This window comes from Phyllopteryx taeniolatus, chromosome 8, assembly GCF_024500385.1.
Source record: "Phyllopteryx taeniolatus isolate TA_2022b chromosome 8, UOR_Ptae_1.2, whole genome shotgun sequence".
NCBI lineage: Eukaryota > Metazoa > Chordata > Actinopteri > Syngnathiformes > Syngnathidae > Phyllopteryx > Phyllopteryx taeniolatus.
In genome coordinates, this window is record NC_084509.1 from 28,809,183 (window position 1) to 28,836,476 (window position 27,294).

At 42.9% G+C, this 27,294-nt stretch overlaps 1 protein-coding gene across 9 annotated transcripts in view; it reads right to left on the minus strand.

The window, feature by feature from the left end:
* The window catches only part of nbeab (neurobeachin b), a 202,183-nt gene that overhangs the window by 117,830 nt on the left and 57,059 nt on the right, over positions 1-27,294 (minus strand). For all 9 annotated transcript variants that reach the window (XR_009789828.1, XM_061782795.1, XM_061782798.1 and 6 more), the window contains 17 exons: positions 26,344-26,441; positions 26,048-26,140; positions 24,362-24,470; positions 24,158-24,239; positions 23,366-23,489; positions 21,243-21,435; positions 19,573-20,334; positions 18,153-18,373; positions 17,905-18,058; positions 16,541-16,715; positions 16,085-16,212; positions 15,698-15,811; positions 15,146-15,320; positions 12,067-12,385; positions 8,059-8,201; positions 5,583-5,721; positions 2,920-3,047 (listed from right to left, as the gene is read on the minus strand). Coding sequence is in view for 8 of the 9 variants with exons in the window: in XM_061782795.1 (XP_061638779.1) it covers positions 2,920-3,047; positions 5,583-5,721; positions 8,059-8,201; positions 12,067-12,385; positions 15,146-15,320; positions 15,698-15,811; positions 16,085-16,212; positions 16,541-16,715; positions 17,905-18,058; positions 18,153-18,373; positions 19,573-20,334; positions 21,243-21,435; positions 23,366-23,489; positions 24,158-24,239; positions 24,362-24,470; positions 26,048-26,140; positions 26,344-26,441 (3,157 nt within the window). In the remaining variant the exon portion in view is untranslated. The remainder of the gene's footprint in view (positions 1-2,919; positions 3,048-5,582; positions 5,722-8,058; positions 8,202-12,066; positions 12,386-15,145; positions 15,321-15,697; positions 15,812-16,084; positions 16,213-16,540; positions 16,716-17,904; positions 18,059-18,152; positions 18,374-19,572; positions 20,335-21,242; positions 21,436-23,365; positions 23,490-24,157; positions 24,240-24,361; positions 24,471-26,047; positions 26,141-26,343; positions 26,442-27,294) is intronic.

Below are 27,294 nucleotides of genomic sequence, written 5' to 3' on the forward strand. Positions count from 1 at the left end.
TCAGGTGCAGTAATGTTTACGTTGACTGTGGGTACTGCTAGTCCTAAATGGGCACCACTTTCATGTGGCTGCCATTTTAGGCAAAAATAAATAAATAAATAAATAAAAAAATGCAGCCAATGATGTTTATGTGGCGTGAGAAAAGTGTGTAACCCAAGGTAATTTTTCTTTTAAAAATAATCATCTTCAACTGATTTGTTCATAGACCAAAGTTCCACTGTGTATGTTTTTTTGCACATGACACTTTTTAGTAACCCTAGTCCATCCGTCCCTATCGAGCCTCGCCGAGGCGGCCCTGAAGGAGCACATTGTAAAAACTGTGAGAGGAAGTGAGCCTTCACTTGTACGCGGGGCACCGCCACCGTCGACCTCTTGTTACGACGGTGACACGCCGCGCCATAAGTCAGCGAAGGGTGACGAGGAAGTCAGGTGGCCGGCTGACCCCGGCCTCGCGCTGGTAGACAAACTAAATGCGTTCTCTTTAAACTCGGGCCTGCCAGTCCCTTTTCCTGTAAACGGCGGCCGGGGGTGAATGTGGCGTTGTTGGGGTCGACGTCGCAGAAGGCAGGCGGCCGTCACAACAGCGGCAGTGTTCGCGAGCGGGCCACCGGCTCCTGCTAGGCCGCCGCTCAGGGCGCACACAACGTAATTGCTCCAGAGACTGCATGTCTGCAAGGGGGGGGTGGCGGGAAGTGAGGGGGCAGGGTGAGGCAAAAAAGGGCACGAGGGGGCTCGACCCCGGATAATCTTCGGAGTGATGGATGGCTGGTAATTACTGGTAAAAGGAGCGCCTTTGCGCCGCAGCACAATATTTCAAATGCGTGCTGCGGCCTGGAAGGACGGAATGGAGCTGGAAGGGATCTTCATAAACACAGCAAAGATTGGACAAATGTTTGAATTTGAACATGATATCCTTTGCGATCCATGTAGCTGTCTGTCTCACATCTTGGTGGCGGCAGGATTTCAGAGCGAAGGCGCTCAAACTAACTCCGCTTTGTCAGCTCGGTCAGTCCGCTGACAGATTTGAATGAAAGGCAAAACACGCGTACTGTACACACGCTTGTCGAGACGACGCTGCCTGACTTTTCACTGCAACAAGCTGCATCGACTGAACACAAGCAATTGGGAAAAAGAGGACTACAACGCTTGAATTGGACTTTGATAGACTGGAGAAGGAGATTGCCACAAATACACGAACACTGCAAAAACTCAAATCAAACCAAGATTAAATATCTTAAAGAAAGGGGAAAATAGGCTTCTCCTTGTTCTGTCTGCCAAGAGATTTCTTCTTACCAGGAAGTTTTTGTCTGGGACCATTTCACTTTTATTTAAAAAAAGTGATATGATTTAGGTAGTATAAATATGCAGGTTTTAAGACGTCAGTAATTTAGGCTAGTTGTCATTACTTGTTTTAAGAAACCTTGCTAAATCTAACTTTATTGGCGTGCCGGTCACCATATATACAGTAGGAATGCACTTTTTAAAAAGTGCTATGACATAATAATTTGTTACAAATGATTTTGCAGTGCCTCAAGTTACTTCTCACAGACCGCTGAGGCCCGGGAACCCCAGTTTGGGAGCCACTGTTTTAATGTTTGCCCTCGAGCAACAACGGCTACTTTTCAAGCTGGAAGAACACAAACAAATGTTAAAATTCAGTTATCTGTCCATCTTGAAAAATAAACAAAAAAATTGAATTATTTTAATCGACATCGTGCTGAGCGCAGTGAGGTAATGTTTTTTTTGTAAAAGTAAACCTTATACACAAAGAAGTGGGTCAAGCGGCATCCTTTCTCTCCGGCAGAGCTTATTTTTCCCCTACGTTCGTCCTTTGTGCTCAAGCTAATATATTGGTTTGGCTTTCTGTTAAAAAAAATAAATAAATAAAAATTTGCCAGGAATTAAAGTCAGCGTTATTCTGCGCTCCATTAACTCAGAGTCAGAACAGACACACTCGCGCGCGCGCGCACACACACACACACACACACATTCCCACCCGAGACTGCACAAAGACAAAATGCCTGCGAACATTGTCACAAGTTATCCAGTAGGCAATCGTTGTTGTCTGTGAAAAGATGACAAACAAAAGCAACAGATTTGTACACGCACACACACCCAAAATATTTCGTTGCCTGATTTCTCCCCGTGCAGTCATACAACCACAAGCATTGGGGTTCATCCATCCATTTTCCGAGCCGCTTCTCCTCACGCGGGTCGCGGGCGCGCGAGCCTATCCCAGCTATCCTCGGGCAGGAGGCGGGGTACACCCTGAACTGGTCGCCAGCCAATCGCGGGGCACATTTCAACAAAACAACCATTTGCACTCACATTCACACCTACGGGCAATTTAGAGTCTTCAATTAACCTACCTTGCATGTTTTTGGGATGTGGGAGGAAACCGGAGTGCCCGGACGGAGAAAACCCACGCAGGTACGGGGAGAACATGCAAACTCCACACAGGCGGGGCCGGGAATTGAACCCCAGACCTCAGAACTGGGACCTGGAGGCTGCTTCAAAACAAAATGGCTGACTTCCTCTTCAATTACAATCATGGGTCCTCGAATTTTTTTTGTTTTGTTTTGTTATGATTGACATGTCCACCCGATGTCTTGTCGTTCGGTGAAACTGATGTCGAGGCTAATTGTTTCCCAACTTTCAAACGTTTTTTTTTTTTTTTTTTTTTTAAAAACACATTTAGTATTGGGGAGTCGTTTTTAAGAGCCCTGAAATACATACATTGTCACCAGGATACACACGTGTGCAAAAATGTGCGCGTTTTAAGGATTTGTCGAAAGAATAATAATTCAAGGGATCCCAAGAGGAAATCTGCTCCAGCTGGTTTTCGGGCCCCTTACCAGTCAAGTATCGTGAAACCCCCCGCATGATCACGCTCCTGCAAAAACATGCGCGTCGGCGTACCTTCGATGAGCAGCTCCTGTCCGTGGCTGCCCAGCAGGGTGCGCGACAGGAAGGGCGCAAAGTCCACAAAGATCTCCCTCAGCAGTGGCGCCACCTTCTCCAGAGCTCTCTCCAGTTTTGACGTAATACTGCAGAGGCCAACACGGGAAATGTTTGACCGGGAAATTAAACCACACCACAGTCGACGAGTACAAATCAATGAAGCAACATTTACACGACCGTTCAAAAGTTTCGAGTCACTGAGAAATATTATTTGTTAAAATAAAGGGATTTTTATTTTTATTTTTTTTATAAACGACAATAACATTAATAGGAACTAGACTCCAGACCAGTTGTGGGCAAAGTATGGCCTGCAGGCTCTATTTTTTAATTTACACTATCAAGAGTCCTGTAATATTTCTTGCATAAATTCTGCCGTTTTCCTGAAATACCGTAAGTCAGCATATTTATTCATTTATTTTATTGTTATTCATTCATTTCATTAAATCATTGGTGAATTGACTGATAGTAAATGATTAAAATAAGTAAAATAATTGTACAGATGCATTTAACGTTTGTACTTATTTTCATTAAATAATTGGTGAATTACATAAAAATGAGTACATTCAAAAAGATGAGGAATAATTAAAAATTATTTTCCAAAAATAATTTATTGAATAAAAATTATACTATTAAAATAAATGTACATTAGCATTTAACATTTTATCTATTAAATAAATGCTTAATGAATTGCATATGAATTATTAATGAAATAAAATGGCAATTATTTTACTAAAAACCATTTTCATACTACATCTTTTTTTAATTAATTATATTATGTATTCATTTATATTAAATAATTTTATTTAAATCACTTATGTATTTAAAATGTGACCAATTAATTACCATTATTAATTTTAAACAATGCAATAAAAATTTGGAATCATTTCATCATTAAAATAAAGTATTTTACAACGGGAACCTTTTTTTTTTAAGGTCATTTTAGTCTTTTTTTTTTTAAGCCCTTGAGCGCCAAGGTTTGCCCAAAATGTGAGGCGTTTTGGCATCATAACATTGCCGTTCATTTCAATTGGTAAAGCTGATTTAAGGTACAAGTGATTTAATTTATAAGCGTGGTAAATGTGAAGACAAATGGCTATTTTCGGTTCAGATTCTTCTGCCAAAATGAATAGAACCCTAAATGCAAGAAATATGAAATAAGCAGGCTTTCTTTGTTTTAGTGGGCTCCATACAAATCACGTGGCAAGCTGGATGTGACCCCTGGTCCTTCAGTTTGCCACCTACGGCCTCAAGCAACAGTGAAAATGTAAGTTTCGAAGCGTGTCACATGGGGAGCGCGTTTCCATTCAACCTCGTCCATGTCATAATGTAACAATGCATTTATTATTGCACTTGCAGCTTGAACTGAATCTAATTTCATTCTGATACACAAAGAGTTTATGTTTTTCTGTGAAACTGAGCCATCACTGAGACCAGGGTTACGCCAGGCTAAGGCGGACACGGCTGCCATGGCAACTGATCCCGCATTTGTCTGGAGGAAAACACATGAGCGGAGAAAGAGCCGAGCCGAGGCTCTCGGGCGGGACTGTCACAAACTATTAGAGCCAAAGGGAGATGAGTCAAGGTCACTCGCGCGCACACGCAAAAAAAAAAAAAAAAAAGAAACTAAAAAAAGAAATGCGTGCGAGCCTGTGTGTGTGTTTCAGCCTACAGACACACATACGTAGGCGAGAGCAACTTCAATGTGGCGCTCACAAATGCCTCCACTGAAAAGGAAAATGATCAAATTCATACAAGAATCATTCCAGAATTGGAGGACATTTGCGGTTTTTCCCCAAATAATCCATGCGGAAAATACAGACACGAGCACTTGGTGCGTGAATTACGGTTGTCCTCACGCAAAATGTAACCGTCCGTCGCTATAGTTCCAGTGATTTCAAAAATATTATTTCAAACACCAAATAGCTGTAAAGTTTTGTCGATGTATGCATTCCTTGCAATTGTTAAACATGTCTTATCACAGACTTGTTCCTAAAACTGTTTAACCATCGAGACGAAGAGCAAATTGTAAGCTACGCGACTGCAACGGAAATTATATCGTGCTAATTGCACCTAAACTAAGTCCTATCTGATATTTTTAATATTTTTTCAGTCTTCATAGAGTGTGTCCTTCAAACCCAGTCAGTAATTGCTGTTACTCATATTATCAGAAAGAATGTTTTTTATTTTAATTACCTAGCTAAGTTTGTTCTTAACCAGTTAGCATAGCAGCTAAGCCAGCTAACGCCAACGCTGCAATTAGCATCGATTTGCAACCCTGGTAGAGTAATACTAAAATCAAATTAGCATTCAATAAATGAAATGTAACGTTAGCTATTTGTGAAGGATTCATTCAGCAACGCTTCGGAAATACAAGTTTCTGAAGTGCCTGAGTATTTATAAAAGGGTTGAGCCAAACACAGCAAAATATAGGAATATGACAAATAAAATATATCATAGGAAATGTACCATACCAAAATGTATAATAGTATATTATCTGCTTTTCTTGAAAACATAATACAAAAATGATGAAATGAATGGTCAAAAATGTGGTTGGCTAAATTGTCTTCCAATTTTGGAATTCTTAACATCAGGGGGGGGCTGAAAACCGAAGCCGGTTGTACCTCATGTTCTCAAGCGTGTCTTCGGGCATGGGCGCCACCGTCTGCACAGCTGGTAGATTCTTACTGGTGGCGCCGTTCGCCAGAGCGGAAGACGACGGCGTCGCGGAGGCCGCGCAAGCAACGGCGGCATCGACGGCTCCTGAACGGAAACAGTTTTTTTTTTTTTATTGTATGCTTTTATACAGTACACATTTTTTTCTTATTAAAAACAGGAAGGAAGAGGGGAAGGAACAAACTGAGGGCATTTCCATTCATTTCAATGGGGTAAGTCGATTTTCCGATATGACAGATTTGAGTTACAAACCCGGTCATGTAAGTGAAGTACATTGTAAATCAAGGCACCACGGGACCGTGAACCAGCGCCTATTTGCGCTTTGCTATTCGCACATTTCACACACTTTTTCTGTGGAACCAGTCTTCAGCTATTTGCTGAATCAGATCTGGATTCAATTTGTTTTGAGCTTGTAAAACATTTTGTTCAAATACAACAACAGGTTTTGACACTTTTTCTTACAGTACGTGGATTCTCACCCGAATTTAACCAGATCAAATGTTTGCTTTGACATTTGTATAGAATGTGTACCGATTGACTGTCTGAATACAAAACAGACAAAAGCCAGTTTGTGTGTGTGAGGTTCTTATCAGTATAGTGCAGCAGTCAGCAGAGCTACCAAGACCAACACCTGATCTTAAACGTGAAGGCCCAACAAGAGATCCACTGATAACCTGAACCAGCATCAGATGTTTTACATGTTCACAATCCACTCCGTTGTCTTTGTCGGAAGCGGGGAATCCCCCGAACAATGCGAGATCACGGGGTGCGCGTCAACGCCTCTGGTGCGTTGGCCTCATTCCTGCGCAGCGCTCACTGAGGAGAGGGGATTTTGTATTTTTTATTTTTTTTAAGCCTCCTGTTATATCACGGGTCAAATTGACCCAGTTAAGTTGATTTTCAGCGTGAAACCCCAAGTGCAATCAACATATACAAAGGACCTTGTCATGGGTTTGTTTCACATTTTTGCAAGTTAATGATGAGCAAAAAACGTGTTTGGGACACTTTTCGATAATTAAAACAAGCCCCGGGTCAAAGTGACCCAAGCACGGACTTGGTAATCGTGCTTCTTGTGGTCCGTGGTGGTGAGACTGCTAAATGGAAATGAACGCGAGAAGCATCACACGCATTTCCAGTCAACATGCGCAGAACAGAACACAACTCCATTCAGCTGTCATATTTCAGGAGAAATGTTTTATTGGCTTGCAGAAGGGGGAATTCTGCAGGCTGACACAAAGCTTTGCATTGTCAGGCTGGCTGTAAGATGGCCATGGGCGAGCCAACAGCGCCATCTGGTGGAATTGAGGAAAACACGCAAGGAGGAACACGGGGGGGAAAAAATAAAAATAAAAAATTGGACTAAAATGCTCGTTTGCTTTTGGAATGGTCCTGTCGTGTTACATTGCTTCCGTTCACGGGTCAATGTGACCCCCTTTAACCCAGCATACACGTTCAAAATTGGATTGAAATGTTTACCTTTTAGTTTGTCACACACATTGAACCAGATCATAATCTGGATCCATCTGTGCTCTGAAATTACAGCGTAAAACCCTGCACGGCGCTTCAAAATTAACTGATTACAATTGGACAAACTTTTTGAAAAATGTTGACCTTTTTTTTCCCCCTGTACAGGTTTGTGTGGACTCCCAATCAAAATATAAGATTCAGTTTGGTTCAACTTTACAGCTACTAATCCACGATATATGTTCAAAATTTGACTCCGATCAGATAGGAAAGTCATCATTTATTAAATATATGTCGATTCTCACCCAAAATTAACAAGCTCGCATCTGGATTCCATTTGGTTTGACATTACGGCCTCTGACTCGACATGCTCAAAATCGGATTTAAATCAGAAAGGAGGTTTTGAATTCTTTATTTTAACTTTTTGTGCATTCTCGCGCATAATTAACCAGCTCAGCTCTGGATTCAATTTTCTTTGACACATTTCAGTTTCCGTACCTCGATCCTTTTACAATATTGGATTCAATATAGATTGGAGTTTTTACATTTTTATTTCTTTTTTTAATTACTGTATGTGGATTCTCACAAAAATTGAACCAGATCTGATCTGGATTCAATTTGCTTTGATTTTACAACTTCTGCCCCTGTGTGAGTGACGCAAATTTCATTCCAAGCAGATCAAAAGCTTCGAGATTCAGATATTTTTTTTCCCCCCAGGTATGGATCACCACCCCAGTTTAACTGGATTAGATCTGGTTTCAATTTGGTTTGACATTGCAGCTTCAGACCCAGCATACACATTGCAAATTTGACTCAAATTGGATAAAAACTTTTGATGAGTTCTGGATTCAATTGGCTTTGACATTTTTGACCTGTAACATAAGAGTGTTAAACTTGAAAACGGGTCAATTTGACCCTCAACACGATCGGAGTGTTCACGGAGCTGGCAAGCGAACGTACCCATGGTGTTGATCATGCTTTTGGGCGTGGCCGAAGCGGCCGCAAAGATGTTGGGGGTCACGGGGCCGGAAGAGGGGCTGCCACCCACCACAGTGACGGCGAGGCCTCCCGGGGCGGGCTTCTTGACGGGCACCACCACGCTCCTACGCGTCCAAAACGCAACAGTAGGACACATCAACATTTACACATCAAGTGAACAGCAGAAACTCGGACAAAAAGGCTCCCGTTACCGCATCTATAATAAAGGTCGAGTTGTGACCTCTTCCGAGGCAGATGATCCGCGAGTCCATACAGTCTATATATTTAAAAAAAAAAAAAAAAAAAAAAAAAAAAAAAAAAAAATGGAAAATGATCAAAGCCGGGAACGTCCGTCCTCGGGGAGTCTGCGTTTTGCTCTTCGGATTTGTGCGCATGTCTGACGACAGCTGCAATCCGGTTGAGGCCCGTTCGGGTCTCGAAGCGAAAGCCCCGCTTGTGTCTGAGGCACCTCTCTGGAAATGCTCAAAGCCAGACAACGCCAAATTCTTCTGTTTCATGTTGCGGGTTACAGCAAAAGCTTGTTTTGTGACCCCGGCATGAACATCTATGGGCAGACGAAGACTGGGTGATTGATTTTGTGCCCTTTCAATAAAAAGACAACACAAACGACATTTTTTCAAATCAAGTTTCATCGCTTCTGGGATTTGCTTTCTTTCTTCTGACCCCACCAAACACAGGCTTTTTTTTAATTATTTTTTTATTTTTTAATATACAGTTTATTATCCCCCCCCAGCATTATTAGAATTGCCGCCGACACCAATTTCACCAATGGACACGAAATTTGATGGATACGTCTATCACAGCAGGACACAAGAAAACGTATGAAAAGTATGAAAAGACCCTTGCCCGAAATTGAAAAGCCATTTTTTTGTTTGAAACAGCCATTGTCGGGATATTCCAGGGCTCGTTCTTTGCCAAATTCACCTAAATGCCCCCAAATCAGATTTTGGGCTCGGCCCTTTGTTGGGTCGCCACAGAGAGTCACTTGCATGATTTGTTTGGCACAGTTTTCATGCCAAATGCCCTTCCGGACGCAAACCACCCATTTTTCATCTGCTCTTTCACTTGCCAGGAATCAAACCAGCGTCATCCGTACGAAAGGCAGAAACGTGCACCACGACACTACTAGTGCCCCAGTCGGTTCAATCCGGAACTATGTTCGGACTATGCTGTTTGATATGGGTGCAGCATGGCGTCAACATGCCACAACAAGAAAAAAATAAACAATGGAAGAAGAAAATTAGCGCGTGCCCGCCGTATAATATGGTGGAGCATGCCTTTGCTATTTGCTATTTTTTCCACAACTTGCAATGAATGAGTCACTATTTACTGGACCTCAACAACTTCAGCAAGCGAGCGCAGCCGGGTGGGAACGTACGCATTTTAGGGGTCCCCGACACAGAGCTGTCACATGTGTCTGCCTGAAATGTTTTGAGAAAAAATTAAATCGACAGTTTCACCCAGCAACACAAAATTAGGTGGACAAATAGCTTTTTTTGGTTTGAAGCAACCGTTTTGGCCAAATTCCAAGCCTTTCACAAACCCCTACGACAAAATTCACCAAAATGAGCGCCAATCGATAGCAGGTAGGCTCCTCCGAGACTGTTGGCAAACGCTAAACTGTGAAGATTTTTGGACGACTAACGTTTGATGATCCTTTGGCGGAGTCTTCGTCGCTGCCTGCAGTATTAATTATTCATAGTTATCTTGTACCGCATCGCTCCAAAAACCGTAGGCGCTCTGCCTGACAGCTGTCTGACGACAAAACCAAAAATTGCACAAATTTTGTTTTTCTTCGACTCCGAGCGGAAGATCAAAACTGCGAAGAGCGAGTGAGAAAAGGTGCTTGAAAGCTCGCTGAAAGTAAGTATTCAACATCTGCGGAGGATTATTTTTTTTTGCCGCTGTGCTCTGAAGCTAACTGATGACAAGCGTCATTTATCCGACGGACCTTTGTTCCGCTCTCCCTCGTGAAAGCTCATCGGCAGCTATCAGAACATCTCGCAGAGACGAACGAGGGAACCGCCGGAGGAACGCCGCCTGCGCTCACATGAGACGTGCATAATTCATGAGCGGGCCGCTCATGAATCATGCATGGTTTATCGGGAGCATATTTTATTAACGGGATTGTCTTAATTGAGTTGCACTGAATAAAGCGGGGATTCATCTGGGAATGAATATTAATGAGGCCTGTGGCACGCTATACAACGTAACTGTACAAGCGCTTCCTGTACACGTTCAACAGAGCGCATTTAATATCATCCAAGTGTTTTATTTAGTAATACACAAGGAAGATGAAATTGAAACTAATTATCATTTTGCTTCATCACGATTAAGCCAATATGTCACGACGGGCAAGCTCGGGGCGCTCTATTGGAAGGAAGACTGGAATATTTCTGATGTCCAACCGCTGCATTTATCATGGGAAGGAACTGGAAATTGTATGGAAAGGTATCAGATTCAAAGCAAAAAAAAAAAAAAAAAAAAAAAAAAAAAAAAGAATTCAAGGGATCTCGAAACTTGGATGTAATCTTTCTGTTTTAGTTCAATTCCAAGCCAGCCTTCACTTTTGTAAATTCCTGTTTTATTCCCACAAATTCCAGTCAATTCCCATGAAAAAGTTTCCAACTTTGAAAATTCCTGGAATTTTCCAACCCGAACTACAACTAGACAAGCACACCGACTGTACACGTACGAGGATTCCTTTTAAAAATGGAGTCTGGGGACCCCTTGAGGTCCACATGCCATAGCTTGGGAATCAGCAAATGAAGTAACATTCCACTTTTATGTTTTATCATTTCAAAAAATAAATGTAACCGATTGTGTTTGACGTGGTGACAGCCGCGATTTCAGACCAGTGCCATCGAGTGTGCTGCGGGAAGTGATCCAAAAAAAAAAAAAAAAAAGTATTTAATTACGATACATAACGCATCTTTGTTCATCTCTCCTTGCCAGCCACGTATCGTGACAGGGAGAACAATGAAAATGAGCTCATTATTTTTTGTTTCACGGTGTGTCATGTCATTTTTTTGTAAATCACGGCACACATGATTCACACACCCTTGCAGTAAAAAGGAGATTTCCAAATTTGTGGCGAGTGAAAGCAGGTGCGCTCGCCTTCAAGTCATTTTCCTCGCTCCCGTTTGCCTTTTTGACGTTGTCACGTCCAATCTGCGTCCATCATGACGGGCCAACGAAAGGCCCGTCCGTAGCTGGCAGCTCATTGGACGCAGTGAACAAGGTTGAGGAGAAGGGGGGGGGGGAGTGGCGGGTCGGGCGGACGCCGGGCTAGTTGGTGTGAAAGCGTTTCAAAAATGATACTCTTGGCTGTAGAAACTCATTTGGGGCTGCCACGTCGTATTAGCGGAACGAGCGCTGAGGCGGACGAGGCCGGACGCGGCGTGGGCGCCAGGGCCGCTTCTGTTTAATCTGTCATCAACACCCTGGAGACCCCCCGCGCCCCCCAGCTGCTATTCATCAGGCTCACCTCGGCGGACACGTACGTTACAATCCCCCCATTGTTGCGCTCACCTTCTTGCGTCCGGGAGAGCACAAACGCAGTACACAAAGTCCAACGAATCTTTTGTATGCGTGTGGTTTAATCACACACAAAAATATGTGGCTTTTTATTTGGATTTTATACGCTTAAAATGAGAGGTGGGGGAGAAATGGCCAAACCAGTGGTGGGTAGTAACACGTTTACTGTCCGAGTAGTTTGAATGCAAAATACTGGAGTATTTTTTGATAAGAAGAAACACAACTTTCCGGCATTACACTGATCTTTCTATCACTGCTTGCGCGATCGATTTAGTATGACTGAATAAGTCTTGCCTGTTACATGAGATTCTTTCTCATGGAAAAAATTGTCTCAAAAAAGGTTGGGAAACATTGGACTGTATGTAGTAACTGAGTTGGAGTTACCAACATGCGGCTGTACAGTATAATGAAGTTTTTTTCTGCACTAGGTACCTGTCAAAGGAGTGAAACTGCACGGGCAGAGCGGTCTGGACCTTGGCTGCGAGATCCGGGCAGGACACCGGTTCCAGCCCCGCCTCCACGGCCTCTGCCGGGGAGGCCACCAGACTCTTGAGGATCTCCTTGACGTTGAGGCCCGAGGAGGAGGAGGAGGAGGGCGGCGGAGGCTCGGCGAAGAGCTCGTCGGCGTCGGCGGCGCCGTCGACGACGCCGACGACCCGCTTGGCCGTGACGCTCGGCTCGATGAGGGGAACGGATCGTTCCTCCGAGGGGGAACCGCGGCCCGGTTGGCCCACGAATGTCTGCCCTCTTTCTGCAAGGGGTCAAAAATAACAACACCGAAATATGAGTTTGATATGGAACACGTGATATGAAAAGCAGAAAAAAGTCGAGAATAATATTATTATAATCATCATATTAATAATATTATCCGCTCACTGGCCACGACATTAATATGCACAATATCATATAAATAATAATATAAGATATACAGGTACTGTCGTTGTAGATTAAATGCAATGTAAACAAATTATTTATATATAAAATACAACACTAAAATCAATACAAACAAAATTACGTAAAATTAATTTACAATATCATAAAATAAACATCACAAAATTATCAAATAAATAAATTTTATGTAATACATATAATTAAGGAAAATATATTTCAAATTATCATATGTATCAAATTGGCAATATAGCTACTAACTTAAAGCTATATTTTGTTCCAAAAAAGTAATATTCACCAGGGCCACTACAAGAGTAGATGACAGAATGCTGAATAAGCCTATCAGCTTTTGACATATCTTGCTATATTTTTCAAAATTTGGTGACTATCCTTTCAATTCCCATTAAAATGGATCACTTGGTGGCGCTCTAAAATGACGTCACGGAAATGGCGTACTTTACCGACGAACGGCAGGCAGGCCCATATATGGACAGCGTGCAGGTCGACTTGACGCCCGACAAGCATTCAGCCTGCATCACATCCAAGCGATCAAGGCTTGGTTGTAATGCAGAATTACAGCATTAGGGGGCGACAAATATCGCAGATAATAGCTTTCAACGAACAAATGTATAAAATATAAAATCACCAACCAATATACAGAAACGATTTGTAAAATGTAAAAAATAATAATAAAATACACCAACAAATAAAAATATATATTTAAATTGACAAATAAAAAACTAATACAATATGTATTTTTGTAAATATATCAAAATGTAAAAATTAAAATATACTAATATATTTAAAACTATTTTAATGTTATATATATATATATATATACACACACACACACACACACACACACACACACACACACACACAGTGGGTAGGGAAAGTATTCAGACCCCTTAAATTTTTCACTCTTTTTGAAATTGCAGCCATTTGCTAAAATCATTGAAGTTAATTTTCTCCCACATTAATGTACATACAGTACCCCATATTGACAGAAAAAAACAGAATTTTTGAAATTTTTGCAGATTTATGAAAAAGGAATAACTGAAATATCCCACAGCCATAAGTATTCAGACCCTTTGCTGAGTATTTTGTAGAAGCACCCTTTTGAGCTAATACAGCCATGAGTCTTTTTGGGAATGATGCAACAAGTTTATCACACCTGGATTTGGGGATCGTCTGCCATTCCTCCTCGCAGATCCTTGTGTCTTCAAGCTCTTTAGGCAGTTCCTTTGACCTCCTGATTCTCATTTGCTCCAACATGCATTGTGAGCTGTAAGGTCTTATCTAGACAGGGGTGTGGCTTTCTAATCAAGTCCATTCAGGATAATCAAACACAGCTGGACTCCAATGAAGGTGAAGAACCATTTTAAGGACGATCAGAAGAACTGGACAGCACCCGAGTACAATATATGAGTGTCACAGCAAAGGGTCTGAATACTTATGGCTGTGTGATATTTCAGTATTTCTTTTTTAATAAATCAGCAAAAGTGTCAACAATTGCGTTTTTTTTCTGTCAATATGGGGTGCTGTGTGTACATTAATGAGGAAATAAATGAAATTAAATGATTTTAACAAATGGCTGCAATATAAAAAAGAGTGAAAAATTTAAGGGGGTCTGAAAACCTTCCGTACCCACTTTGTGTGTATGTGTATATATATATATATATATATATATATATATATATATATATATATATATACTAGTCTTTACACCGATTTTATCGGCCTTATCGGTATCGGCCGATAATAAGCATTTTACGCTGATCGGCTTTAATGTCATAATTCGCCGAGCCGATCCTCGCAAAAGACATTTACGCCGCGTTGTCATCGTGCACAGTATATTTGAATCCAAAAGCTAGTTTATTTTGAGCCTTGTCGCGTGACTTTTGCCGTACACCTGTAAATATCTGACGGCCAATAAAGTTATTTAAAAAAAACAAAAAAAAACAAAAACATGCCGGCGGTGTGTAACAGACATGTCTGAGACAGACAACACGTGACGCCCGGATCAGACCACAAGACAAATTTGCTCTTTCACGATTGCACTATGTCAGACTACTACCGTTCTGTTGGATCATGCTTTAAAGTTTCTGTGTGGGTGGAGTCATTGAATTAAAAATAAAGTCATTGAATGACAGTAAGTTAGCACCCATTATTTCTGTCATGTTGTCATGTTGGTTTGACCTGACGGATTAGAATACGCGGCCATACAGTATCCGCACTCATCCCACTCGCCCCCAAATGAGGTCAGCGGGGTCGGATGCGGCCTGTGACTCGTCTGCTCTCCCAGACAACGGCCTCCCGCTCGCGGCGGGCCAAACTCCCCCATTTCTGTCTTCCGGCAACCTCCACGATCCCAATTCCGCTCTGGCAGATTGCTCGGCTAATGGTCGCTGACAGAGGCGGGACGCGCTTCCGCTTCCACCGAAATCACCAAAACAGTAGCCAGGCAACGAGTGGCTGCATTCCTGTCACTCAACTAGTACACGTGGGTCATTTTGTGAATGGCAGTTGCATCATTTTTGACAGATTGTGGAAAGAAACAGTAAAACAACAATAAATAAATACACATTTTTTAACACAATGACGAGAAGAGTTAAAGACTCACCTGTGGCGGAGGGCGAGTCGGCGTCCCGGCGGCGGTGGGCGCCGTGGCCCGACTTGGCGCTCGTCCGGCCTGTCTCGCGCTGAGGCTCCAGAATGTCGCGGTACTTGGACACCATGAGAACCGAGATGAAGTAGACCACCGCCAGAGCCAGGAACTGTGCTTGCTTGCTGTCGTCCTGCCCGGGAGAATCAAAAGATGAGGCCTCAGACTGATGATAATAAGAATCGTAATGATAATGATCATAAACAATCCCAAAATACAAATATAAAAAAAAGTCCAAGTACTTTTTTCTCATTGCCAATGTTTTCCTGCATTTTGGAATTTGTCTTCTCATCCACTTTCTCCCGCTTATCCACCACGTGGCAGGAGGATGCAGCCTAAACCAGCTGACCCCGGGCGAAACGATGCGGACTACGCCCTGGACTGGTCGCCAGTCAATTACAGTACACGTATAGATGGACAGTATATACAGACAATATTTTTAAATTGTCCCTTAAAAAAAAAAAAAAGGAATCCCTATATAAAGATCCCTTCCCTGCCTTTCACACTCACCACATCACGGAAGACCACAGCACGCAGGCGGTTGATGTCCACATCCTGCAGGAGGCGATCGGGGTCCTTGATGGGAGACGGGTTACTCGAAACCGTTTCGAACGTGCTCCAAAGCTAAGAGAGAAGCACGGGTCGTGTTTATTGGCAAGAAAGAAATACGAATAAAATAGTGTTAACTTTCCCACACACTTCAAACGCACTGTGCATTTATTAAAACACACACAAGTGTAAAATGAATAGAAAAAGCTGAAGCACCGTCAAACAACTGCTACTTTCATTCAACTCGGGGGCAGCAACTCACCTTTGCACGCCACTGCGTGCCATTTGGTAAATAAATAGCGGGATAAGCGGGAACGGATCGTTGTTTTTGTACCCAAATCGCCGTACCTTGCCGGGAGTCACGGCGTTTGGCGCCACGTCCTGCCACTTGCCGTTGTTGGGAGCGCACGGCCTGTTCCCGCGATCGCCGTGCCTCTGCCTGCACTCGAGACAGCTCCTCACAGCCATGCAGCACACTGCACGTGCACAGACACGCACAGGCACAGAGTCACAAATGGACTTTTAATCTTACTACGGTGGTAGCCTGAACTCAATTAGTTCCATTATCAAGTTCATGACTCAGTTTAATTGAATATACAAATCAATTGTCCCCATTTAAATGCTATTAACCTGTAAATTATTGCATTTACATACTAATTTTCCCCAGTAAATTGTGCTCGTCGCTGTCATTTACTGCAGCAAAGATGACGCGTTCACATCCAATTAAGAGACAATTGACCTCAACAGGTGTTGTTCTTTTGTTTTTGTTTTTTTAATTAGCAACTTTTGTCTGAGGGAGCTTACCGAGTCTCAGACACTGACGCATGAGGCCGCCGGACGACATGTTCTTCTCCGCCTCGATCTCGCTGAAGTTGAGCGAGCTGGAGAAGACCAGCACGTCCACCATCACCATCAAGCGGTACAGGAATGTGATGGCGGTCTCCGAGGACATGCCTTGCGTCGCCTCGATGTTCTCCACCTCGACAGGTGTTAAGTAAAAGCACACAAAAAACAGACAGAACGTATGATTTAATATTACCGTTGTTATTAGAGTGAACCCCGCCCTTTTTTCGCAGTTCACTATTCAAAATATCACATATTCAAGTTTTTTTTCTGTGGAACTTACCCTCAGCTGTTCACTGGGAAAAAAAAAAAAAAAAAAAAAACCTATTCCCACATTTTTGCGCTCATTCTGTAATGCTCTGTGATGCCACAAGATGGCGCCAAGGCCGTGGCTAATAGGAAAGTAGACATAATATTTTTTCTTCGGATAAGCGGCAGAAAATGGATGGATCTATAAGTGATACATATCGACTGGGAGACAAAGATCTTTCCATATTGGGAGGAGCTAAGTTGCGATAGCTAACAATAAAACACCAACAACAACAAAATGTGGTGGGTGTCTGCAGGGATGCGAGAATGACAGTGACCGTTATAAAACTTGCAAAACATGAGAAGAAGAATATGTTTCATTAAATGACGTTCAATTTCAATTACATTTTCAGTTCATCAAAATAGCAGGGAAATTGGAATTGTCACTCGTGAAAATGAACAAGATAACGCGATTAAAATCATGGAGCTTTCGAAGACTACCTTAACCATGTCTGTTATTTCGCGAGGCAAATTGAACCATTTTTCTCCAATCTCAACTCAACTTTATTTCGAGAGCACTTCAACATAGAAAGTGTTGTACATCAAACAAAAGAAAGAAATAATAAGTTTGGCAACTTTGAAACCTTTTCTGCTCATTTATAATGTATTCATTTGGATTCTTTTTGGTTTTTTAAATTGTTTTTCAACTCCAAACAAAAGCGGTCGGTGTATCGTATTAATTCAATGTAACGTCACGTAATGTATACTGACTTCATAGCAGGGATTCCCAACCACGATCATCATGTGTAATTTAAACGAAAAATATAATTCATTGACCGTAAAGACAAAATATTTTTGTTGCTCTATCTGTGCAAGCGGCCGATAGAGACAGGTAGGATAATTAAATGCTCTTCCACTAGATGGCAGAGGCTACACGATTAACCTGTGTCTCCACTTTTTGTAAGCGTTTTGTTCGGTGGTGTGCACGCGTGGGATTCTTCTCATGTAGCTTCTCGGCGGTGAGCAGTACCCACGCAGCCACTAGATGTCACTGCAGCCCCACACTGAGCACTTACAGAAGGCGAGGTGGCTGCCGAGAGCAGAGGCAGGATCCCGCCGCAGGCGATGATGATGTTGTCCACCATCTGCGAGATGAGGTGGATGGTGTTGTGGACAAAGATGATGTTCTCGCTGCTGTTGACAAAGTCCATGACGGACTTGGTGGAGTGGCTGCGAGGTGTGGGGGGGGGGGGGGGGGGGGGGGGGGGAGAGAAGCTGTTTAGGGGTACACATGCCCATACGGAGAAGGTCCGCGCGTGCGCACCTCTTCCAGACGTGCACGTCGCTCTCCAGAGCAAAGAGCAGGTCGGCCAGCAGCCTCTGATGCAGGGCCGACCACTTGAACTCCGGGATGCGGAACATGGTGGTGCGAGGGCCCGGGCTGAACTGACGCCGCTGCCGCTGCTGCTGGTCCTCGTCCGTCAGGGCGCCGCCGGCCGGGAAGTCGGCGCTGTCCGCTGCGGCGCCCAGGCGGCCGTTTAGCTTCTGAAAGCAAAGAGGCATTTGTAAACGAGACAATGCGCCTCAGTCACTAATAAATATGCTGAAATGTTCTTACTCTAAGCGCAAGTTCAGTGGATATTAGTGAACGATACCGTGGGCGGTTTTGGGCCAATACCGAGCGGGTACTCGTGAAGGCTGTCGATACCAATCTGACATTGATTAAGACCTCCTCGCCAGTAGTTGGCGCTACACTGCGGCGGTTTGACACATTTGTGTCAGAAAGAAAGCTCTTGGAAATTTCTAAATCACTTTCTTCATTCACACTATGATTCAATGCCCAACCCAATGTATTTTTCATACATTTCAAAAAAAAAAACTGGTCGAATTTGAAAATTGCAATTGTAATTAAAATGAAGTATTCCACATAAAGTACAAAATATTTAATTAACCTGTTTTATATGTATTATTATTTTATTATTTGGCTGATATTTTACCATTAAAATATGTATAAATAGAGAAAAGATCATTATGGGTTTTATGATTAAAATAAACCATTTTAAATGAAATACACAAATATTGCTTAAATAAATGTAACATTTTAAAAATGGATAATCATTGATGAATAAATAAATGATCATTATTACAATAGAAATGAGCATGATATTTTATTTTTATTTAAATAAACCATAACATGAGAAATGTAAAAAAAAAAATTAAATAAGTGACTCATTAATTATAAATGAATTATTAATAATACAATAAAAATTAGCATGGGTTTTCTTGAAATCAAATCATTTTAGATGAATTATTAATACAATAAAAATGTGCATGATATTTTATTATTAAAGTAAACGAATTTACATGCCATAGAAATGCAGGGATTTATGTTTTTATTTTTTTAATAATTGGTTCATTAATTCTAAATGAATTAATTATTAATAATTCAATAAAATGAGCATGGATTTTTTGATAAATCACTTCATTTTACGTGAAATACAAAACATCAATCAAATGAAACATTTGAATGTTGGCTCTCTAGACTTGTTGCAGAATTTCCTACAAAAGACCTGTCCCCTCTGGCCCTTTTCAAAGTGAAAATTGGCCTCAGAAAAGGTTGCCCAGCCAAAATGAGAATTTGCATCGCCCTAGCGATATGGCAGCTATTCATCGCAAAAGTGACAATAGCAATAGCAGCAAGCATTAGTATGCTCCTCAGCATCTGGCCGCCAGTCGCATCTAACCTGTGTGGTCGCCGTGGTCTGAATCTTCATCTCCCCGCCGCCGTCCTCTTCCGAGGGCTTGTTGCTCCTGCTCCTAACAGCGGAAATGTCACCTTTAGAGGGCGCCGCGACACTTTCCCGGCCGGCGTCTGGAGTTGAGGCCTCCTCCGCAGAGTTGATGCCCTGGAGTTCAAATTCATCCTTTTCCAAGGTGCAGAGAAGGCCCAGATCACCGCCGGGCGGAGGTTCTGAAGACTGAGCTGGATTCAAGACAGGCAACGAGGCTTCCTCCACCTTGCGGAACAAGAAAGCGTTGCCCTGAGGGACGCCGTCTTTGTCGTCGTCAAGCGAGATGAGAGGAGCTGAGATCTGCCGGTCCGCCGCGCTACTCTTTGGCAGCATCACGCCGCAGTAAACGTCATCCAGCAGCGAATCCACCTCCATCAGCGCGTCCATGTCGTCCATCTTGACCTCCGTGGCCTCCACCTTCTCGGCTTTGACGTCCACCAGGAGGTGCTGGACTTCGGCTCGCGCCGCCCTCTCCTCCGGGGTCCGCCCTTCGGCCAGCGGGTTTCGCGAGTCGGCGCCGTCGCTGCCCGGCGACTGGGAGCTGCCGTCCATTTCTCCGATCCCCACCGAGCCCGTGATGCCGGCGGCCTGAGCCGACAGACCCGAGATGGTGCTGACCGAGCCTTTCTTCCCTTTCTTGATGTTTTCCTCTTCTTGACGCTGGTATTCCTCGTACATCTTGGCCAGGTACTCCTTATGTGCCTCGTATGTCACCTGCCAGACAGTTTAGACGCAAGATGTGTCATTTCCGAAGCACTATAAAGTGACACCTTGACTTACAAGTGCCCCGATTTAGTTTTTCAAGTTATGCCCCGTTTCAAGGGAAATAAAATGACATTCATCTGAAATCCAGTCTACATGTTGTTCGAGGGGAGCTAAACCCCAACACGTTTAATGCAAGAACACATCGTATGTGCCAGCACTCGTCAAAACACGCTACTGCGATTAATATTACATTTGTGGAATAAGAACTAAATAGGATAATTAAAGAAAGTAAGGACGGCGCCACGTTCAGCAAAATCGGCATCAGCTGCAGCCCTGTAGTGAGGACGCAGTGCCAGTAGAGGCTAGCCTGGCACCATAGCACTCAATTCAATCGTGTACCTCACAAATGAAAGTTTGGATTGTTTCAAAACAATAACGAGTGAAAGTAGTTAGGGTAGATACATTCGAGTAAGCCTGCTTTGTTAAAAAGTGATTGTTGTAGCGAACTGCGAATGTGTCAGGCTGAAGTGTGCACGTTCATTTTTGCCTATTCAACTGCTCATCCTTTTAGTTATCGAAAAGGAGTCCGCCGGGCCCCAAAAATATCCTTAGCTATGAAAGATTATTCCCAGTTCCCTTGTTGTAATTGTACGACGCTGTGTGCGACTGAATGCAGCACAATGTGCAGGCGTCTTAGTTATTTGGGTTTTCGTGCCGTCCACGAACATAGAAGGCAGGCGCTGACTCTTTGCCCCTACTAGCTTAACGTCGCCGTAGGCCCTCGGCGCAAAGAGGCGTGTCGCATCTACTTATCGTTCATATCCATGAGAGCAACAAGCGGGAATTGCAACCATGCCCCTTCAATCACTTCCAAATATGAGCAAGCTTGCAGCGGACATTTTCTTCTTGTTAACCACCTTGGAGTGGGCGATGGAGAGCGTGTCCACCCAGACGCGCCAGCCGCCCCACTCGTGCTTAATGGCGTGATACAGCAGGATACGGAAGATGTTGTACACCATCTCGGTGATTTTCTGCTCGTCCGGGGTTTTGGGGTTGATGTAGCCCAGAGAAAACATCCAGTCCTGCCACACGGAGCACTGAAGCAGACATCTGCAACACGGGATAGTGCAGCAAAAGGTCAACTGTCCAGATAGAAAAGACATTTTGACCATTTGTATCAAGGGGAGCACTTTTATGCAACAGTCATTTTGACTTCCAGTACCTGGGGCAGGTTTTCCACTGCACGTACAAGTGCCCAATTCCAATCTACAATAGGATTGTTTTGACAGCACATAAGTAAACAATAACGCAAAATTAATACAAATATTAATGGTGACATACCCGGCTATATCCAGTCTCCACATTTACGGGAGGCTTGATTCCGACATCATGTTTGTCCGTATCCTTTTTCTTCCCCATTTCCCAATTGTGCCTCATGACAGCAACACATTGGAACACCCACACATTACCAAATACCGGCCAAAACAATGACTCTTTCTTTCTCTTAATGCTGCTTTTCGGCCGCTGATTTTGGCAATCAGGTTTCAAGAGCAGGGAGGAGTTGAAAACAATTATTAAATTGTCAACAGTACAAAGAACAGCGGGCAGAGTGAAGAAGTGAGCGGGCGAGAGCAAAAAGGCAATGAGGTTTTTTTTTTTTTCAATTCTTCTTCTTCTTATTATTATCATCATTTTTAATTACCAGTGTGAGGCCTCAAAGCAAGACCGATTCATCTACAATATTATGCAACTAGTTAGGTTATTCTACATCCATAACAACCTCCGGCGACAGCACGATCTAAAATCTAAACCCTACGACGGCAACAGTCGTAGGGTTTCGTCGATAATACCCCGAGGAGAGCGAGACTACGAATAGCCAGATACCGATACCTGTACATCTGTACTCATCGTCCACAAAATGCTCCAATACCGTGTTGCCAGCATCACATTAGCGAACAATTCTTCAAAACGATTCCACTTCTGCTAATTGTTGAACACAAACATAACACGAAATCAACAGAAATACACATTGCATATTTGACAAAAAGTCTGCCGGCTGTAAGCTAGCGCATAATGCGAAAAGTCATAAACGGGCTAACAAAATGAGCAACAATTTTGCTGTAAAAAAAATGTTAAAGAAGGACTATTCCAACAGAAACGGCACAGCAAGACATTCTTGCTACCCTGTGAAAAACAACGACTTTGGAAGAACTTGAAGGGCGAACACCAGAAGTTCTGTCTTCCATCCCACAAGAGTTCCTTGTGAAATCAGTTCATGCGGTTCCCAGGCGGCTTGGGAAACGGCTGGCTAATGCTGGGGCCCGTATCCAATTTGAAATCAAACTCCATGCAATACACTTTCTTCTCATGTTCATTTCTTGTATTGCAAGAATTATAGTTCAGAAATAAATTATAGGTACTTAAAAATTGGGAGTTACGGTGGGTACGGAAAGTATTCAGGCCCCCTTAAATCTTTCACTCTTTTTTATATTGCAGCCATTTATGTACACACAGCGCCCCATATTGATAGAAAAAAACTCCTCTCCAGTTCTGTCAGGTTGGATGGTGAACGTTGGTGGGCGGCCATTTTCAAGTTTTCCCAGAGATGCTCAATTGGGTTTAAGTCAGGGCTCTGGCTGGGCCATTCAAGAACAGTCACGGAGTTGTTCTGAAGCCACCCCTGTCAATATGGGGCGCTGTGTGTACATGAATGAGGGGGGGCAAAAGGAAATGAAATGATTTTAACAAATGGCTGCAACATAACAAAGAGTGAAACATTGAAGTATATATAGAGTAGCATTCATCACATATCGACTTGAATTGAAAGAAACAAAATCAAAAATGCTACTCCAATGCAAGAATGAACAGCAGTCAATAGTCGCCACGTCTGCTTAAGAAAACAAGCGTGCGGGAGGATGATTAGGCATCGACGCGAGCCCATTGCACAAAAGCTTCCCTGACTCGTCCCTCGACGCCGCCATCAGGCAGATAATTGACGGCGTGTGTGCGCGCGTGAGGCGGAAGTGGGTCTCCCGCTTACCGTCTGTTCTCTCGGCTGGTGCTGAACAGTTTGATCATGTCGGAGAGGAAGAGGCGGCGAATTTCCATCAGCTCGGCGCCGGGGGCCGAGTTCTTTAATAGGGTCGCTATCACTTTGAGGATCACTGTTATGGCGAGTGGACAAACAAACAAACAAACAAACAAACAGAAAGCGCACTCAGACCTCGTCTAAGTTTTTTTAAATTTTGTATTTTTTGTAAAATGCGTGCATTTCTATGCACGTGAAGCTTGTGTAAGGAGTGAATCGATGCACCGTATGTACCATTCGATGGTTAAAACAGGCAAATATGTCAGTCAGGTTATTCATAGATGATGTCAAGAAAATAAAAATAAAAAACACATTTCATAGTTAAATGCGTATGTAAAATATGATTATTATAAGTAATATGATTGACATAATACAATTAATTCACCAATTATTTCATGAATATTTTGTGTATTTTAGTTTTTACAATGAATAATCAATGAATTATGATAAATGAACACAGCGGAATGAGTAGGTAATTTATTTTAATCATCTAAATCATAATGCATTCTTATTTTTTCACTACTTATGATTAAATTGACGAGATCTCATTAACAATGATTTCATGAAATAACATCAAAACATCCAAAATGTAAATGTAAAATTCTTTCTTTACTTTAATAATACTTTTGGTTTGATTAAATACAATACATTAATTCTTTAATGGGATATAGGAGTACAAACATAAATGAAATAAAAGACTGGAATTAGTACAACAAATGTTACAGGACAAGTCTTTTGACTTACTTGGGTTCTGAATCCTGACGGTGGAGTCGGGCTCGGCGTGCGGCTTGTGGACCACCTGCGTGCACACCTGCTCCGTCAGAATCTGATGTGGAAGAGGAGAAGGAGAAGGAGAAAAAGGAGAAGAAGGAGGAGGAAGAGGAGGAGGAGGAGGAGGTCACGTGCGCCAGCTCCACGTCGATGCCTGGACGCGGCGGCACGCCGTACCTCATACAGAGCGTTGTAGGTGGTCACCGTCATGGCGCCGGCGTGCAGCAGGAGCTTCTCGCCCAGGAGCGTGAAGAGGCTTTGGGTGTGCATGATCTCCACCTTCCTCCTGTGCAGAAAAGGCAGCGGTGAATCCAATCACGAAAACAAAAGCGCTGACCTACATTGTTCTATGAATTACGTATCACCTTATTCCCGACAGTTTATGCTCTTAATTTGGCAGCGTTCCTCTTGGCTGTTAACTCGGAAAACCCGAGGAATACCTCTGCATCGTTGGCTCCATAAAAGGAGAGAAACTCGTGGTGTGGACCCAACCTTCCCTGACCTTAACCCTATTGAGAACCTTTGGCGCAACCTCAAGAAAAAGATTTATGAGGGCGGGGGGCAGTAGCAATTTGAGCAGAAACTATTGCAAAACAAAACCAAAATTCCATAGATGTAAGAATTGTGACGCTGCTATCAAATAAGCGTTAAAATGTAACTTGACCTGTTAAGATGTTTTTGATTTGCACATTCAATAAAATCCTTTTTTTCAGCGCTCTAAAACCTAGAAAATGTCTTGAAACTCTGTCGTGCGTAAGCACTTGGAAATTATGCCGACTGTCATTTGCGTCGACGATTTAGCAAAATCAGAGGAAAATATCATTTGCATAACAATTTGGAACGTAAGTGTATTGATTCTGAACTGCTCCATAGGCGGTACACGGTACAGTTGTGTGCTATTATATGACATTTTTCTGGAGTTTTGATGGTTTCTACAATTGCGACGTGATCAAGACGTGGCTTTAGTCGGGTTAAATTCCTAGGTATCAAATGTACGGCCCACCTCTGGTAAAAACAGATGCAAAACACTCAGCGGGGCTTTTGCCTTAAAGCTGCTCGATAAGAGCGCCGTGGGAGTCGTGTCAGCAAATGGCCGCTGTCATAAATTGAGCGGGCGGGGAGGGGGCGTGGCACCGCAAAACGTAGCCCGTCCCCTGCGACGGAATCGAGATGTAACAGAGGAGCTAAACGGGTTCGGAGGTGACAAACGACCTCGGCAAGAAGAGCATGAAGGTTAAGGGCTTTTCTTGCATATCAAGTTTGGAGGAGGGCTATAATTGCAAAATTGTTAAAGACAAGCAATTTCATGCTTCCCCCCCCCACCCCCCCACCCCCCTCTCGTAGGAAGACAATTATGAATTGACAATGATGAATGGAAGCCAAATAAAGAGATAAAAGCAACCTCTCTCACGTTTTGGGGGCGAGCAGACGAGACAAGCAGGCAGATGTGAAAACTTTCTCCGATGCGCCGCAAAACATCGAGATTGCAAGATGCTAACTGAATGCCGGTGGTGGCCAGTGCCAGCCAATCACAGCCTCTGACACCATGAAAACTGTTATTATGTGACCTGGGCTGCATTAAGTCGGGTGTCATTTTAAACAAGAATTTTGGCATTATGTTGCACCGATCATTGCACTACTTTTCCCTTTCGGCAGGGCTTTGGCGCCGACTTGTGGCATCTCCGGGCATTTCAGAAAGAGCACGAGTTCTCAGAAAGTGAGTGCTGAGAAGAAGAAGCAGGAACAAAATGTGAAGTGCAAAACAATGTCTCAATGGAGATTCATCAGTTTATGTTTTTCGATTTCCTATTATGACTGTATGTTACAAGATTTGTTTTGGGTTGAATTGCGTGGGTCACTTACTTGTGTCCCAAATGCTTGAGGAAATATGCGAGGACTTTGAGGGACTGCACTTGAATGCTTTCACACTTGGATCCCATAAGTTTGTAGATGACCCTGCGAGACGCACAAAAAGAAACAAAAAAACCGCACAAATCATGTAATAATTTGGTTCTGTTTTATTTTGTTGCACATCAGTTGGAATATGAATTATGTATGAGTCACGCTGGCGCACAGTAGAAGACAAGGGTTTATTTTTGTGGAATTTATGAGTTGAACTGTGCTAACGCGCGAAGCCCTGGCCTAAGGGGCTTGCTCACCGTATTCCATTTCTCTGGTCAAAAGCGGGGATCATGGAGGCCGGATGCTCAGACATGAGGGCCACCACCAGCTGCAGCACGTCGTGCAGGTTCTCATCCTGCAGACAAAAGTGGGAGCGGTTCAATATACTTGACATCTACCACGCGACGCCTCCTAATCGATGCATTGATCAATGAGGGCTTGGACTAGAAGCTCTAGTTGTCCCTGCATCAACAACTGCATGCTTCAATCACGATATACGGTATCGGTCTACCTGAAGGAGTATCTTGATCTTGTCCAGTCCTCGCTGCCTATCTTTGAAGTGTCGTTTTAGTTTTATTCACGCTTAATTACGAGGATGAATTGTAGCACTTTGGATGTCACATTTGGTTGCCCGGTTTCCTAATCCTGTCCGATCCTGTCCTGTCCCATCTGTTAAACTTTCTACCTGTCTTTGAAGTGGTGTTTTAGTTTCTTTCACAACTAATTATGAGTTAGGTTTAATCTTTAATCGAATTTATTTTGGTCATGTGCTGCATGGTTCGCTGATTCTTTGTCTAGTGATAAAGTTGTTTTTCTTTTCATTTACATTAAATTAGGAAAGTGAATAGTTAAGCCTTTGATTATTTTGTCATGTGACCCTCCCTGGCTTAGTGATCCTGTCCTGTCCTGTCCTGTCCTATCCATTCATTTATATATATATATATATATATATATATCTGTCTATATTTGAAACAATATTTTGCTTTCGTTCATATTTACTTTCAAGAGTGATTTTTTGTGCATTTTTTATTTTCATGTGCTGCTGCCTGTCTGCCTGATCTTGTCCTCTGATGTCCTATTAATTTATCCATTATCTTTTCCTGTCTATATTTGAAACTCTATTTTACTTTCATTCATATCTAACTTCAAGAGTGATTTTCTTTTCGCATGTTTGATGAATTGATTTATCTGCTGCTGCCTGCCTGCCT